At 44.4% G+C, this 15,917-nt stretch overlaps 1 protein-coding gene across 4 annotated transcripts in view; it reads right to left on the bottom strand.

Moving 5' to 3' along the window:
• The window catches only part of LOC144699826 (transmembrane channel-like protein 7), a 63,310-nt gene that overhangs the window by 44,977 nt on the left and 2,416 nt on the right, over positions 1 to 15,917 (bottom strand). For 3 of the 4 annotated variants that reach the window (XM_078571114.1, XM_078571112.1, XM_078571113.1), the window contains one exon: positions 8,791 to 8,983. The exons of the other annotated variant lie outside the window; for it this stretch is intronic. In XM_078571114.1, coding sequence (XP_078427240.1) covers positions 8,791 to 8,830 — 40 coding nt within the window. In that variant the 5' untranslated portion in view covers positions 8,831 to 8,983. Of the gene's footprint in view, positions 1 to 8,790; positions 8,984 to 15,917 lie in introns of those variants that run through there. 4 annotated transcript variants of the gene reach the window in all.

The raw sequence follows: 15,917 nt of genomic DNA, 5'->3' as shown, positions 1-15,917 counted from the left end.
AGGAGCCCTCAAAGGATATTAGGTGAGTTGGCACGGAGGGGGTTAGGGCAAAGTGTGGTGGGTGGGGGGCATGGGTTGGCATAGGCTGGCATGGATGGGGCATAGGGGGTGCATGAGGGCTGAGGGGGTGAGGAATGGAGGCATTTCTTTTGTTTTATTATTATTTGTTTAAACACAGTGCCAGAGCACAAAGGCAGGCCTTGCGCCGAGCCCACCTCCATACCTGGCAGCCTGCATATTCGTTCCGGGGTCACCATACCACCCCCCGCACCGACCCCAACCAAAAATGGCCATTTGTAAAGTCGGGTTCGCCGGGGTGAGAAATCTCTCGACTCTGCGAATCCGACCGGGGGACAAAAACCTGGGCCAGAGAATTTCAAGGAGGGATTTCAGATTTTTCCAGAGGCATCTGAAGGCATCTGTGTTCACAAAAGGCCAGGATTGAAGGAATGCAGGGAGTGCATGAGAAAGCAACAAAGATAGGGAGAGGCTTGACCAATGAGGGGTTTGAACACAATGATGCAATGTTGCCAGGCCGGGAACCAATTAATGATAACTAAACTGCACCATACACTGCACTTCTGTTAGATTAATGCCATAACTCCATTTCTACAACTTAGTAAGTGCAGCCAAACATTGCCGTGTATTCAGATCAGAAATTCATTGTTCCATACTAACTGGAGATAATGAGGCATTTAGGGCAGGATTTTCGGGTCATCAGGCAGGCCCAGGGGCGGCTGGGAAGCGGACCACCGCCCCTGATCGACCTTTGACCACGATTTCATGCTGGCTGGCCAATTAACGCTGAGGGAGCGGGAGGAAGGCGAGCGCAAAAGTCTGCGCATGCGCTGGGGAGCACGCACTGAAAGCTCCCTGGAGACAGGGAGCTGCCTCAGGGATTTGAACAATTCTAAAATCAAAAATAAAGATGTTGAAAATCAGAAACAAAATGTCCCCACACAGGACGCACTCACGTGAACAGAATCATAATAAAATTTATGTCAAAACAAGTTTCGTTTTTCAATAAATTAATGTCAGAAACCTCATCCCGCCTGTGGATGAGGTTTTCTAAAAAACCCAAAGGCCGCCTGGCCCATTCGCCCACCCGCCAACCGTAACATTGGACGGGCAGCAAAGGTAGCACCTCAATGAGCCCTCGAAAGATACCTTAACGAGCTGTATAGACCGAATTGTCTTTGGGTTCAGTCTTTACAAAGCCTGCAGTTTTATACTAAAACAGATTACTTGGTCATTATTGCACTGGAGATTGTGGGACCTTGCAGCTTACAAATTGAACACAGCATTTCCTACATCACAATGGTGAAGACACATTAAAAGTACTTAATTGGGTGTAAAGCTTTTAGGTACACCCTGAAGCTGTGAAAGGCATCATATAAATGCAAGTCTGCATGTTTTCTTAACAAAAGAATCAGCACAACTGCTGCAGTGAGATCCCTAACCTGAGCCTCGATAGAGATTTCCCAAAAACAGACGTGAGGCAAACAGAAATGACCATTCAAGGCCACAATGGACACAAAATGGGGTTTGGGTGAATGATGTAGGTAAGACTATTATAAATTTATGATAGCAGATCCAAGCTTCATTATAAGCCTATTAAAGTCAAATAGCATCATGCTAAATGCCACCACTGAAGGGAACCATATGTAGTTTACCAAATAACTTAAGTTTGTGTCCCGTGTGTAACTGCACGCCATTGTGCAAAGATTTTAAAAACAATACTGTGACATTTGAATGCTGGACAAAACAAATACAGCTTGGAACTTAATTTTGGCATGTATTAATGTAACAAATTGTCCTTATTGCTATCTCCCTTCAACAATCCCAACATTTCTTTGGGTTCCAACAGGATGTAAAATGTGTGATTAACCACCTCACTTAGACTAGTACAAACCTATAGAAAGACATACATTCCCAATAATCAAATACCTAAAGTAGGGTAATGCTATAAAGCTTGTAACCTATTTTCAAAGTGATCTGTCCAAAACTGTAAATATAGAAAACAAATGTACAATGCAAACAATGATCCAATAAAAAGACAAAAACAGAGAGAGCTGGGAATACCCAGTAAGTCAGGCAGCATCTGTGGAAAAAGGGAGTCAGTCAAGATTTCAGGCCAAAAGAACCTTTCTCAAGACTAGGAGAGTTCGTAGATGAACGGTAGTGAAAAGGGAACACAGTAAGCGAATGGAGGCAGGAAAATAGTGCGAAACAGAATCATACTGAAATAAATAGGATGACCTATAGAGTAATGAACTGGCAAACTGGAAATTATTAAATTTGATATTAGCATGGGACAAGTGGGGGCATCTTCTGAGAATCAAAGAAATAACAGACATATTTTTTATTCTTTCATGGGATGTGGGTGTCGCTGGCAAGGCCAGCATTTGTTGCCCATCCCTAATTGCCCTTGAACTGAGTGGCTTACTCGGCCATTTCAGAGGGCAGTTAAGAGCCAACCATGTTGCTGTGGGTCTGTAGTCACATGTAGGCCAGACCAGGTAAGGATGGCAGATTTCCTTCCCTAAAGGACATTAGTAAATCAGGTGGGTTTTTACAACAATCAATGATAGTTTCATGGTCTCTATTACTGAGTTATTAATTGAATTCAAATTCCGCCAGTTGCCATAGGGGGGATTTGAACCCGTGTCCCCAGAGCATTAGTCTGGGCTTCTGGATTACTAGTCCAGTGACAAGGCACGGTTAAACAGCTAAAGGCAGGCAGGTAAACAGGGAAGGATAAAAAACTGGTCAGACAAAGCATAATCCAATGGTCTGTGGAAGGAGAAGAAAAAAAATAATCAGGTCAACAGTGCAGAGCACCCCAAAAGTGGTGTTCCACCATGTGGTGCCCACTCAAAGGATCAGCATGCTCTCTCCCTTATCCCCGGCCATATTGGCATACCTATCCCACATTGCCAGCACTAACTACTTTAGAGAAATTAGGAGTTGTAGTCAAGGCTGGAAATTGTTAAAGTCAATGGGGGATAAATTGGATAGACCCCAAATACAGGCAGGGATCATATTGTATGATTACCCCTCACCCGTTCAATATAATGCAAGCAACGTGCCAATTTTGTGTTGCCTGCTCATTTGAATGATTGCTGCGTGCAGCCAGCATTAACCATATTGTTCATGGGCTGCATACATCCACAGGGAGCCCAGAATTCTAACTTGCTGGCAAGACTTAAGAAACTAACCTGCATCTCTTAAAGGGGGTTTGGTGGGTTTGGGGGTGGCGTGCATTGTGGCTGGAGTAAGTGCTGGCAGTTGTGCAGGAAGTGAATCTGACTTGGGAAACTTTGAAATGGCACAACATGGAAGACAGCTGGCTCCAAGATTCTTGGATGCTGCACTGGAAAAGGTGGAAATTAGGAGAGATGTCCTGTATCTGGAGACCTTCCGGCCACATGATCAAAAGGTAGTGGGGGCAGATAGCAGTGGAGGTCAATGCTAAAAGTCCATCCCTCAGGACCTGGATGCAGTGTCACAAGAAGTTCAATAACCTCATACGAGTGGTCAAGGTCAGTGACTGCATCTTCAAATGCCATATCTTACCAATTGCACCAGTAGCATCAGACATTATTCAATTCACTACACCCCTATCACTCGCCTACCAATAATCTCTATCAATCAGGAATCAAACCTAACATTCGTATGCTCAACCTATCATCATACACTTACCACTGCTGCAAGCCTCACAAACACATCCCGCAGTTTGCACACACTGCCAGATATTCAGCATGCACATCACCCAAACAGATTTCATGACAATCACTGACACACTTCTCTATCTCTTGCACGACCAGGTGATGCACAACCAGAGTCAGCAGGAGCTAACTTGAGGAAAACAGACATGCCTGTATGTCCTAACCCCATGGAGGAGGTGGTGTTGGTCTTTATTGGGTTACCCATTGCTGAGGCCGTGGCCAGCTGAAACTATCAAAGCTGTTAGCTGATTGTTTCCTCGTACCTAATCTGTTTTTCCACATCCAACTTCCTCCTCATTCCCACATTCTCTTCGGATTTACAACCTGTGGTTGGTGTAAGCATGCAGTTCTTGCTTTCACCACTCCTTACACCACAACCTCACTCTTATGTCATTCCCCTTTCCGACAGCAAAAGGTAAAACCTAAGAAACACCAAGAAGAGAATGATGATGAAGATACAGCACCATCACTTGATTTCACACTCGCATCCATCATCTCAGACACTAACAAAGCGCATATCCTAGAGAATAATTTAAAGTACATGGTGAGACACCGGACACAAGTGGACTGCAGCCAGGGCAAGGATAGTGCAGGGGCCAGCCTGCTGCAAAGAGAAATCGCACATGGGTTCTGCACAGAGGATTCAGATGAGCACTTTGAGGGGGCAGCTTACAGAAGAACTCGGAGGGATATGTACAACGAAAGGACTGGTACATTAGCCTACCATAATCACAGAATCACAGAATCACAAAATTGTTACAGCACAGAAGGAGGCCATTCGGCCCATCGTGTCTGCGCCGGCTCTCAGTAGGAGCAATTTACCGAATGCCATTCTCCTGCCTTTTCCCCACAGCTCTGCACATTCTTCCTTTTCAGTTAACAATCCAACTCCCTTTTGAATGCCTCGGTCGAACCTGCCTCCACCACATTCTCAGGCATTGTATTCCAGATCTTAACCACTCGCTGCGTGAAAAAGTATTGCCTCATGTCAGCATTGCTTCTTTTGCCAATTAACTTAAATTTGTGCCCTCTTGTTCTCGGTCCTTACACCAATAGCAACAGTTTCTCCCTATCTACTCTATCCAGATCACTCATGATTCTGAACACCGCTATAAAATCTCCTTTCAACCTTCTCTTCTTCAAGGAAAACAGTGGCAACTTCTCCAACCTATCTACATAACTCAAGTTCCTCAGACCTGGAACCATTCTTATGAACCTTTTCTGCAATCTCGCGAATGCCTTCACATCCTTTCTAAAGTGTGGTGCCTAGAATAGGATGAAATATTCCAGTTGAAGCCAAACCAGTGTTCCATACAGGTTTAACATAACTTGCTTGCTTTTATACTCAATGTCCCTATTATTACAGCCTAGGATACTGTGTATTTGATTAACCGTGCTCTCAATCTGTCCTGCCAGATGATTTATGATTTATGGTCCCTCTGCTCCTGCACCCATGAATTGTACCTTTTATTTTATATTGTCTCCCTAAGTTTGACCAAAGCAAATCACTTCACGCTTCTTGAAATTAAGTTTCACTTGCAACTTGACCCACTCATTCCAGCCATGTGTCCATGGCCTTTTGAAGTTCTACACTATCCTACTCATAGTTCACAATGCTTTCAAGTTTTGTATCATCCTCAGATGTTGAAATTGTGCCCTGTACACCAAGGATTAGGACATTAATATATATCGGGAAGAGCAAATGTCTCAGCACTGACCACTGGGGAACTCCACTACAAACCTCCCTCCAGCCTGAAAAACATCCATTAACTGTTACTCGCTGTTTCCTGTCAGTCAGCCAATTTCGTATGCATGTTTCTACTGTTGTTTTTATTCCTTGAACTATAACTTTGCCCACAAGTCTGCTGTGCGGCGCTTTATCAAATGCTTTTTGGAAGCCCATGCACACCACATCAACAGTATTACCCTCATCAACTCGCTCTGTTGCCTCATCAAAAAATTCCAACAAGTTAGTTAAACACTATTTTCCCTTAATAAATCCGTACTAGCTTTCTTTAATTAGCCTGCGTTTGCCCAGATGACTATTAATTTTGTCCTGAATAATCGTTTCTAGAAGCAGCCCACCACTGAGGTTAAACTGACTGGCCTGTAGTTGCTGGGCTTATCTATACACCCTTTTTTTGAACAAGGGTGTGACATTTGCGATTCTCCAGCCCTCTGGCACCACCCCTGAGATGAAGGAAGACTGAAAAATTATGCCCAGTGCCTCTGCAATTTCCACTCTTACTTCGTTCAATATCCTTGGATGCCTCTCATCCAGTCTTGGTGCCTTATCAACTCTAAGTACAGACAGCTCATCCAAGACCTCATCCATATCAATTTTAAAACTTTCAAGTGTTTGAATTACCTCCTCTTTCACCATGACCTGCACAGCATCTTGTTCCTTGGTAAAGACAGATGCAAATAATGCCTGTAGTCATTTTCAAGCAGCATGGAGGAGTCCAGCATCAACATGGCGTGGAACCCATCCTTCCCAGTATGGAAGTGCTGGTCAACTCCATTTGCACACTTGAGGACCCAACTGTGATGCAGCATTTAATGGCTGATATCAAAGCTTCCATTGCCGCACAAGAAGCAGCTACCCAAGGCCTGCATTGTTGGAGTGGAAGCTCAAACTTCTATCATACATAGTCAGCTTGATGCCATGCAAACTCAGGCTGCTGCCATCAAGGCAGTGGATTAAAGTGTGCAAAGGGGTTTGGAGGATGCCTCAGCAGTCCAGTAATCTGTCCTCCAGTGAATTAGTAGGATTGCTGAGGTGCTGCCCCAGGCATGTGGGCAGTGGTTCCATGGATCGTGAATCTGCTGTCCTCACTCAGGAGGACAGCATTCGTTTCCCCAACGCTGCCACTCCACCACTGCCTTTGCTGTTGCATGTCAGCCACCCAGCCTAGACTGCTGCCACCAATGCTGAGATGGCGCAGTCCAAAGGCAGATTTTATAGGGACAGAACCGCTTGAGGTTGTCCTCCACGAACATGTGTAGTCTCCTCCACTGAAAGGCAGCAGCCTCCCACCAGCGATGCTGCCGTCAGGCTGGTATTGGGCTGTCTAGGTTCTCTCCCCTCTTCTTCTTCCTTTCCCTCTTCTTCCTCCTCCTCATCCTCCTACTCCTCAACTGTTCGCCATATAGCCGGTGGCAAGGGCTGCTCATGATGGGGAGGATATGCAACATAAACAAATCATCACAAATCTTGACATTGCTCTGCTAAATATGGCAGAGCACCTCCAGAGTAGCCCAGGCAGCTGAAGCATTGTCTCAGAATGCCAATGGTCTGCTCTTTGTGTGGCAACATGGTTTTCATTGTAAGTAGGCTGTTCACTTGTGCATGGGTTGCGCACCCCAATCATCAGCATTTCACTAGCAGATAATTCTTGTCATGTGGTGGTCTTTGATTTGCATTGGTGGCTCAAATGCAACTGACATGGTAGGACTGCCACAGAATGGAGACATCATGGCTACTGCCAGCATACAGGGCATTGACCTGCATGATGACTGCCTTTGGTCACACAGCAGCTGGACGTTGAGGGAATGGAATCGCTTTTGCTTCTGGTATAGGGCAGTGTTGACGTGGGGCACAGACAAAGTGATGAGCATGCAGCCAATGACATCGTGCACCATGGGGAAGGTTGCAATCTGAGCAAAAACTGTATGCTTGATCCAGCTCCAGCCTGGAATAAAAGTTCATTGCCAGAGTCACCTTCGCATCACTGGCAATGCGGTCCTTGCCCTGCTCTGAGATGGCAGTTGTGGTGCAGGACCTGCTATACCATGCCCTGTATACTTTTGTAACTGTAAACAACTACAGAAAGTACTAAATTGTTGTAGAATCATAACAACAACCTGAAGAATCAACCAGCAACTTACCTGATGATCCCTTTAAACAGGACTGGTGGGTGGGTATTGGGGGGTGCAGTCCTTCCTGCTGCTGAATCCATATTCAGCTGTATCAGGTTAAGAGAGAGCACTAGCTGGAGCACTGAGCTCCAAAATGGAACCGCTGGCATCAGATCAGTGATGCATGCTGTTGATGCCATGATCTGCCTGCTCTACATGCTTCTGGTGGACATTCACTGTGTGTACATGTGTGCTAAAGCCCACATTGATGTTCTACATGATTCACCCCACAAATGTCCGAGTGTGCTGTGGATGCTATTTTGGAGCTCTAAGGAGACTCATCGTGCTAAAAAGGGCACTAATGAATCCAATTTCTTGTTCAATATCTTTTTCATTTCAACTCAACTTAAAACATTTAAAGAGTGAGTACTGGTGGAGTTGTAGCACCAATAATGTGTGCTTATGTGTTAATGTGTGACAACATGGTTCAGTCCACAATTCTCCACACACCAAGTTCCCATTATCCTATCATTTAAAGGAGGTGCCAAGTAGAAGATTGTTTCACCCCCCCACCCCCTCCTTGACAAAAAGGGAAAACTCATTGGGCAACTTACCTGTGGCCACTTTCATTCAACACCTAACAAGCAACAAATTCTCAATATGTCAATGGTGCTGGCTATATACAGTAAGGTATTTCAGACCACACGGCAGAAAACAAAATAAGTCTTAAGAGTGGCATCAGCAGATGTTTGGGAACCAGCTGCCTAATCGTCTCTGTGTGGAAACAATCTGCAGCTAAGGGGAAAGCTCCAGTTACCGCTAAAGGGGCAGAAAGTAACAAAATTCCTAGAATAAAAGAAGAAAACTGCAGCCAAGTAATGACTCCTTTCTCTAAGCTTTTTCAGTCAGGGAGTTGAAAATACTTCCCTTCATCGAGCTGCTGGTGACTGCATTTTACATAAATAGAAACCTGCATAGTTTGATACAATTAAACATAAAGTTCAATGAGCTGATTAAAAAATTAAAATTTATGAATATTGTGTTTATATTTGGTTACTTTATTAAACTAATGTCCACAACGACTCAACAAATGATTGTTCAGAACAAGTGAGAAAGAATCATACATTTTGAACATAACTTGTTGAGGTCCAAAAATACCGCCCTTCCCCCTCGCACTTTAATTTAGTTATCAGTTCAATCTCACCTGAATCTACATCTGTACAATGTGTAACCACTTGCTCCATACTTTGCAACTTCTCCCATTAGATTTTGGGTATAGCGGACAGAATCTTCATTTCAATGGCAACATTTCAGCCTGAAGATACTCATTTTGGGGAGTTTTATCCGTATGTCAGAGACCAATCATGTGACAGGAACCAGAGACACTGCGCAATTTCCTTAAACGAAGAGGCAACTGTTGCATGAAGCTGAAAAAACATGTACAGCAAGCTGCAAGCTGCAAGCTGAAAGGAAACCGCATAACTAAAGGTTATTATTAACCCATGTATCTACCACCCTCATTTGACTCAATTGTTGTTACCGTATTGCAATGATGAACTTAAACCATTTCAGACACATTTGACATTTGCACAATGTTGTAAAATACTCGATGTAGGAAACAGGGTAACAAGTTATATTTATATTGCACCTGTAACATAGAAAAATGTTTCAAGACATCATCTTACAGATACGAAGGGTGAAAACAGGGAGTGTTTCCCTCTGCGGATGCTGGTGGGGATTCGCGCCAAATCGCAAGATGCCAATTATTAATTATGCCGTTGAGGGTTTCCCAATGTTTTTCATAGCAGGGCAGACTGGATGGCATGTGCCCTCGCCATCATATCCGGGCACCATGTTGAAAAGGTGCCCAGACATCACACTTTTCCACTGTTGAAGCATAAGGTGGCCCATTGATCACATGGACCTCTGGCCCCTAGATTCAGTAACACGTCCTTCTCAATGCAACGGAGTCCAGGAGAGGCATCCTCTATCCAGGGGATGGAAGGAGGACGCCGAGCTATTATGCCAACCCTGCATGGGAGGAAATCTCCAGGGAGGTCAGTGCCCAGGGACTCCACCAGAGGACTGCCCTGCAATGCTGCAAATGCATGAATGGCCTCATCCGCTCCACCAGGGTAAGTGAACACTCAACTGCTCACACTCACCTAACTGAATGGTACAGGGGACAAGGGACTCAGTGGTAAGGACACCATCTATGTGGCCCATGCAACAAAGGGCCACTCAACATTAGAAGGAGATGCCTCATAGACCCAATGCAGTCCATCTAGTTCTCAGGTGGAGAGGCCACTGTGGGCCCCTGACCCTTCCACATACAGAGTTCAGCTGCTGTCTGGGGTTGGGGGTGATGTGGGGAGGGGGTTAGGTGTGGAGGCCACCAGCAAGCACTGTTATTGAAATGCCTCTGTGAGTCTTATCCCCCTATCTGCATGGGCTCACTGCTCTGGCCCATGCCCCAGAACCCTTCTGGACAACCTGCTGTGCATCAATCACATGGCACACAATCCAGCGGGTTATTTGTAAGACTGGAAGCATGAGGAAGATACATGAAACCCAATTGCTCTCAACACTATTTTCTATCCTTGTGCAGGAAAAGTTGAGGCACAACAGGAGAGAGAGAGAGAGAGTGTGAAGAAGGGAGAAGGCCGGCCTGACCTCAGGAACCTGACCGAATTCAAAGACTGGGCAGCCCAACTGGCTGGGGAGGAACCAGACCGAGTCTGCCATGATGGAGAAGTCGGTGGGTGGCCTCCATCCAGTAAGGATCCGTGCATAGCGTAGTCACGTAGAAACCTGAAGGTCATGTGTTCCTCCATGTTGGAGGCAGTTCATGCAGTCACTCACTCTCTCCTCTCTCATTTACAGGTGCCAGCAGAAAGAGGGCAAGGGAAGAAGAGCAGGCTCTGTCCAGCAGTTCCCAGCCATAGAGGGCTGAGGACGTTGGAGAGAAGGAAGGAAGTGCACCAGTAGAGGCATCACAGCAGTCACTTGCACCCTCCAACAGCGCAGAAACACAAACGTCAGTGGGCACTAGGTGTAGTTCAGGCCAGGTCTCACATTCTGATGGTCACCGCATGGACACATGTCTGCAGCAAAAGGAGGCAGGGTCAACCAAGCTCACTGGCACTCAGAGGACCGCTGGGAAAGAGGCATCTGCGATGGCCAAGTCGGATGACAGGATGCTGGGATGTGTTGTCCACAAGTTTCTGGGGAAGCTGCAAGAGTCACGGGAACATCAAGCAGATGTGGTGGAGGCCCTCAACAGGGTGATACATGAGGTAAAGGAGTCCATCTGCTTGTTCTCTGATGAAGTGGTGCTGACGCCACGGGTGGCGGACACCATGGAGAACCTGGTCCAAAAGAATGGCCAGTTTCTGCCAGAGATGTGTGCAGACCTGCACTCCATCACTGTAGCTATGGGTGAGCTTTTGCAGTAGCTACACGAAAGGGAAACAGGGCACCTCAACCTCCCTCCAGGTGCCCTTTCCCCTCAAGGAGTCAGGCAGGGACCCTCGGGCACCCAAAGGGAGGACGAGCGGCTCAGGGCTCTCTGAGGGTGTCCGGCCCTTCCGACTCCCCCTTGCCTATGATCCCTTCAGTTTTATCCTCTGTGACCACTGAGAGAGCAACTACTCCAAAACAGGGAAGCTAAAGTAAGCCGGGGTCCTCCAGGCCTCAGGTTCCCAGAGGGCATCCAACACAATAGTGCAAACTGGTCAGCAGGCCACCTCCACCACTGCTGTGTATGTCAAGGGAGCACCTAGAAGAAGTGGTAGGGAACGCAAGATTAAAAATTTTGGACTTCACATGTGTTGCATGGGTGCACTACGATTGTTAATGTTATGACACTTTTTTAAACATAGTCCACTTGCACTTTAATGAGGTCTGATGTGGTTTATTTGTGCTGTAGTCCCTCAGCCCCATCCCTCCAATCAGCTTCCGAGGGACAACCCAGTCTGGGTCTCTGTCCCCGGGAATATATGTGCAGGGAGGCAAGGATCTTTGCCAGGGCCCTTGTGAACCATATGCAAGAGGTCTCCCATGCCTTTGCCCTTTAAGCCTTTGCCCTTCACACATTCATCTATGTACTGCATACAGTATTGGTCTCCTTACAAAGATGTAAATGCATTGGAAGCAGTTCAGAGAAGGTTTACTAGATTAACACCTGGAATCGGTGTGTTGTCTTATCAGGAAAGGTTGGACAGGCTAGGCTTGTATCCACTGGAATTTAGAAGAGTAAGAGGCGACTTGATTGAGACATATAAGATCCTGAGGGGACTTGACAGGGTCAATGTAAAAAGGATCCTTCCTCTTGTGGGACAATCTAGATATTGGGGTCACTGTTTCAAAATAAGGTATCACCCATTTAGGACAGAAATTAGGAAAATGTTTTTCCTCTCAGAGAGTTGTGAGACTTTGGAATTCTCTTCCTCAAAAGGTGTTTGAGGCAGAGTCCTTGAGTATCTTTAAGGCAGAGGTAGATAGACTCTTGATAAGCAAGGGGGTGAAAGGTTAACGGGGGTAGGCAGGAATGTGAACTTGAGGTTACATTCAGATCAGCCATGATCATACTGAATGGTGGAGCAGGCTCAAGAGGCCAAGTGGTCTACTCTTGCTCCTGATTCATATGTTTGTACTTTTGTAATCCAATTCCTTGGCCATAAATTCAGTAATTTCATTTGCTACAAATTTGTTTGCTATAAACTTTGTATTGATGAGGAGATACAGCCAGTGATAAAATATTTATTCTTAACCTTTTCTGTAAAATAAAAATAATTTTGCTGTGGTAGTTCACTGGAACAAGTTATGAAAATTTTTTGACGTACATTTTACTGAGTGACGTACAGCAGATTTCACTTGTCAAACTTGGGAGTTTCAAAACTTCTTGTGGTAAACAACTTTGGTTCTGGTTTTCTGCTGAAATCCTACTTAGTAATACAATTGTTTGTCCCTCAGTTTAACGATGATGTCTATTCAGGGTCATGAGTTTCTGCCCTGTTCTGTCTTTTCATTTCCTTTTCCGCCACCACACTACCTCATCATTAAGAAGTTGTGACTCGAAACATAATTCAGTTTGACGGATAATTTGTTACCATTCTGAACGACTGGTGGCAAGCTCCTCCCAGTCATTATGTCAATGCTGCCACACTTCAAGGAGAGCTTCAGAGTGTTTTTGAAGCATTTTGTTTGTCCTCCCCAGGAATGTTGGCCGTTTTCACAATTGAGAAAATAGGACCTGGTGAGGGAGATGGTTTTTGGCCCTCCGGACAGTGTCCAGTTCATCAAAATTGACTTTGCAGGAGTTTTGCCTGATTGCTTGTGGAACTGGCATCAAGAAGGACACTAGCACTTGTTCAACAGTCCTTCCATTGAACCCGGAGGATGAAGCGGAAGCATTGCTGATGGAATTTCTCCAGCGCTCTTAAAAGTCACTGATACACAGTCCAGGTCTCACTGCAGTACAGGGGTATGGTGGCAACTGCTCTGCACACTTGGGACTTTTTGTTGACATGCAGATGTCTTTGTTGTCAAATACTCACTGCATTAGTTTGTAGATGGCTGAGCTGGCACAGCTGATCTGGTACTGGTTCTCCCTGCTGGCCTTTTGAGACAGGTGGCTGCCAAGGCTGGGAAGTGCTCTTCCCTTCAACATATATGGGCAGTGGAATATTTGACTGACCAGGCGTGAGTTGATATGAGTTTTTTTTTAACAACATTCAAAGGCAGGCCAAGTTTCTTGTATGCAGAATTGAGAGATGAAGAGCGGTTTGCAAATCTAGTGTAGTCATCCCCAAACTGTAGATCATGCAAACCAATGGTGGTCAGTCTAGTTTTGGCATGGAGATGACTGAGATTAAAGAGTTTTCCATCTGGACAGTTTTTAATTCTGACACCAGAGGGCAGTTGATCTTTGATGAGGTGAATAATCACCGTCTGGGAGATGACCCCGGTAAGGATTTTGAAGTTGTCTCCTTCAGATGTCTCACCCATGACAGTTGCAGCCATGCCATTGTCACGGCCATACTAACAAGTTGATATTGTGACTCTTTAAAAAATCTATATTTCTAATAAAAACTATTGTCTAAAAAGACTGAATCAAAATGGATCCTGATGATCACTTGACTCCTCTTGTGGATTATAAAACATCATCTTGTCTCCTGACAGAACAAGAGGCCCCTCTTTCTCATATTTGTCAGACCAGGAGATAACCAAAACTCTGCTGACTCCTTCATTGTAAAAATGCAAATTTGCCTTTTCAAGAAACAAAAGGTTTCACTGTACAACACAACAACGAAACAACTGGCCTGCACCAAAACAGAGGCTGAGTTAAATTCCGTTTTTAAACTTCCTATTCTTATTCTTCATCTGTAGCTGGTTTTGTGTGTGTGTGTGCGTGTGTGAGAAAGAGAGTATGTGATTGAGAGAGTGAGTGAAATGTTGTCTTCTTTATTGACCTCCAGGGCGAAGGGTGTGAGAAAATAAACTAGCCTTTTCCTTTTTAAATACAAAAGCTTGCTGTTGGATTATTTAAGGTGACTTAATTGCTTTGAGGGTAAGGAATACACACATCCCCGTTCAAGTATGTTTGATCACAGGTAACATTTTTAAAATTGTCCATGACGTCACCATGAAACAATTGTAGGATTCTGAAGTTTCTTGGACATCCAAATCTTTGGAGCAGAATCCAGAGAGCCTCGCGATGTACTAAGTCAAATGTTTTGGTCAGGTCGATGAATACAATAAAGAGCTCTTCGTGTTGTTCTCAACATACTTAGTATGTCAACAAACTTCTGCTGAATCATGCACTAAGACTTCTTTTTATGCTTTTCTTTGCAAAAATATACTTTACTCATAAAATATCTAAAAGAACATTACAAAATGGTCACTTTTTATGTTGCTCAAGCAGAAATGTCTGCATTAGATGACATGGCTTGCTATCTAAAGACCCTACTGTCTGTATTTATATCTGGTTATCTGAGGGTTCAACCTCTTGAATCATTGGAACCAATTAAAGTACCTAGTTCCTGGTGATGTCTCCCCATTGTCATTGAACCTCTGTAGAGCTCTGAGCTCTCCATGTGATACCTTGCTTACAAGGACATATTTCTGATACATGAACAGTAGGATCATAATTGTATATTGTACAATAAATGCATGAAGCTGTACGCATACTTCTACACTATTTTTATCTTTCATTTAAGTTTTTGAGTTTCACTTCTCTGCAAATGTATCCAACCCCGATGACACTTTTCAGTCCTCTGCTTGGCATTGATATGGAATAGTTGGAAACTTGCCACTACTAAAGCATGTTGTTATAATCGTTTGTGGCCAAATTATACAGTACAAAACCAGCGGCCAATTGAAGCAACTTACTTCACTGAGGATGCAGATCCGTCAACACTGAAGAAATGTTAAAGAAAGAACTTGCATTTATATAGGACCCTTCATGTCCTCAGGACATAGCAAAGGGCTTCAGGGCTTCACAGTCAATGAAATACTTTCAAAATGTAATCAGTGTTATAATGTAAGAAAGCACGGCAGCCAATTGGCACAAAGCAAAATTCTGCATCCGGCAGTGAGATAAAGGATCAGTTAATCCATTTTATATTTGTTTCAATTAAAGGATAAATATTGGCCAGGGCGCTTTTCATTGCAAAATGCCATGGAACATTTTCGGTCCATGCAACACCAAAGACAAGGTTTCATTCCTCAACTGAGACACTGCATCTCTGGGCATGCAGAAATACCTCAGTAAACTGCACTTAAGCATTAGCAAAGATTATGTGCTTAAATCTTGAATCAAAATCGTCTGTCTCAGAGGTATGGATCACTGAGTCAAAAACTGATACATGTGATCAGCCTCAACTGCAAACCTATTCGAGCATATGAATTATTTCCAGTGATTAAAAACAGTAAGTAAATGTCACTCCCAATCAGGATGCTTGAGGGGCCCATTGAACTGTAGCCATTGCAGGGATACAATACATTGTGGTTATGTTATGGGACTAATAATCCAGTGGCCTGGAATAATCATCCAGCGATATGAGTTCAAATTCCATCATGGCAGCTGGGGAATTTAAAATCAATCAATTAAATAGGTCTGGAATTAAAAAGCTAATTAGTAATGGTGACCATGAATAGAAAAATTAATTTGTTTCACTCATGTCCTTTAGAAAAGGAAACCTGCCTGGCCTGTATGTGATCAGACCCACAATAACATTGTTGACTCTTAACTGTCTCCTGAAATGGCCTAGCAAGACACTGTTGTATTCAAGAAACAGCTCACCACCACCTGCCTGCTCAAGGCAATTA

The sequence above is a fragment of the Cetorhinus maximus genome, chromosome 24 (genome assembly GCF_964194155.1).
Source record: "Cetorhinus maximus chromosome 24, sCetMax3.hap1.1, whole genome shotgun sequence".
NCBI classification, from domain to species: domain Eukaryota; kingdom Metazoa; phylum Chordata; class Chondrichthyes; order Lamniformes; family Cetorhinidae; genus Cetorhinus; species Cetorhinus maximus.
This window is presented reverse-complemented; position numbering and strand designations above follow the sequence as displayed.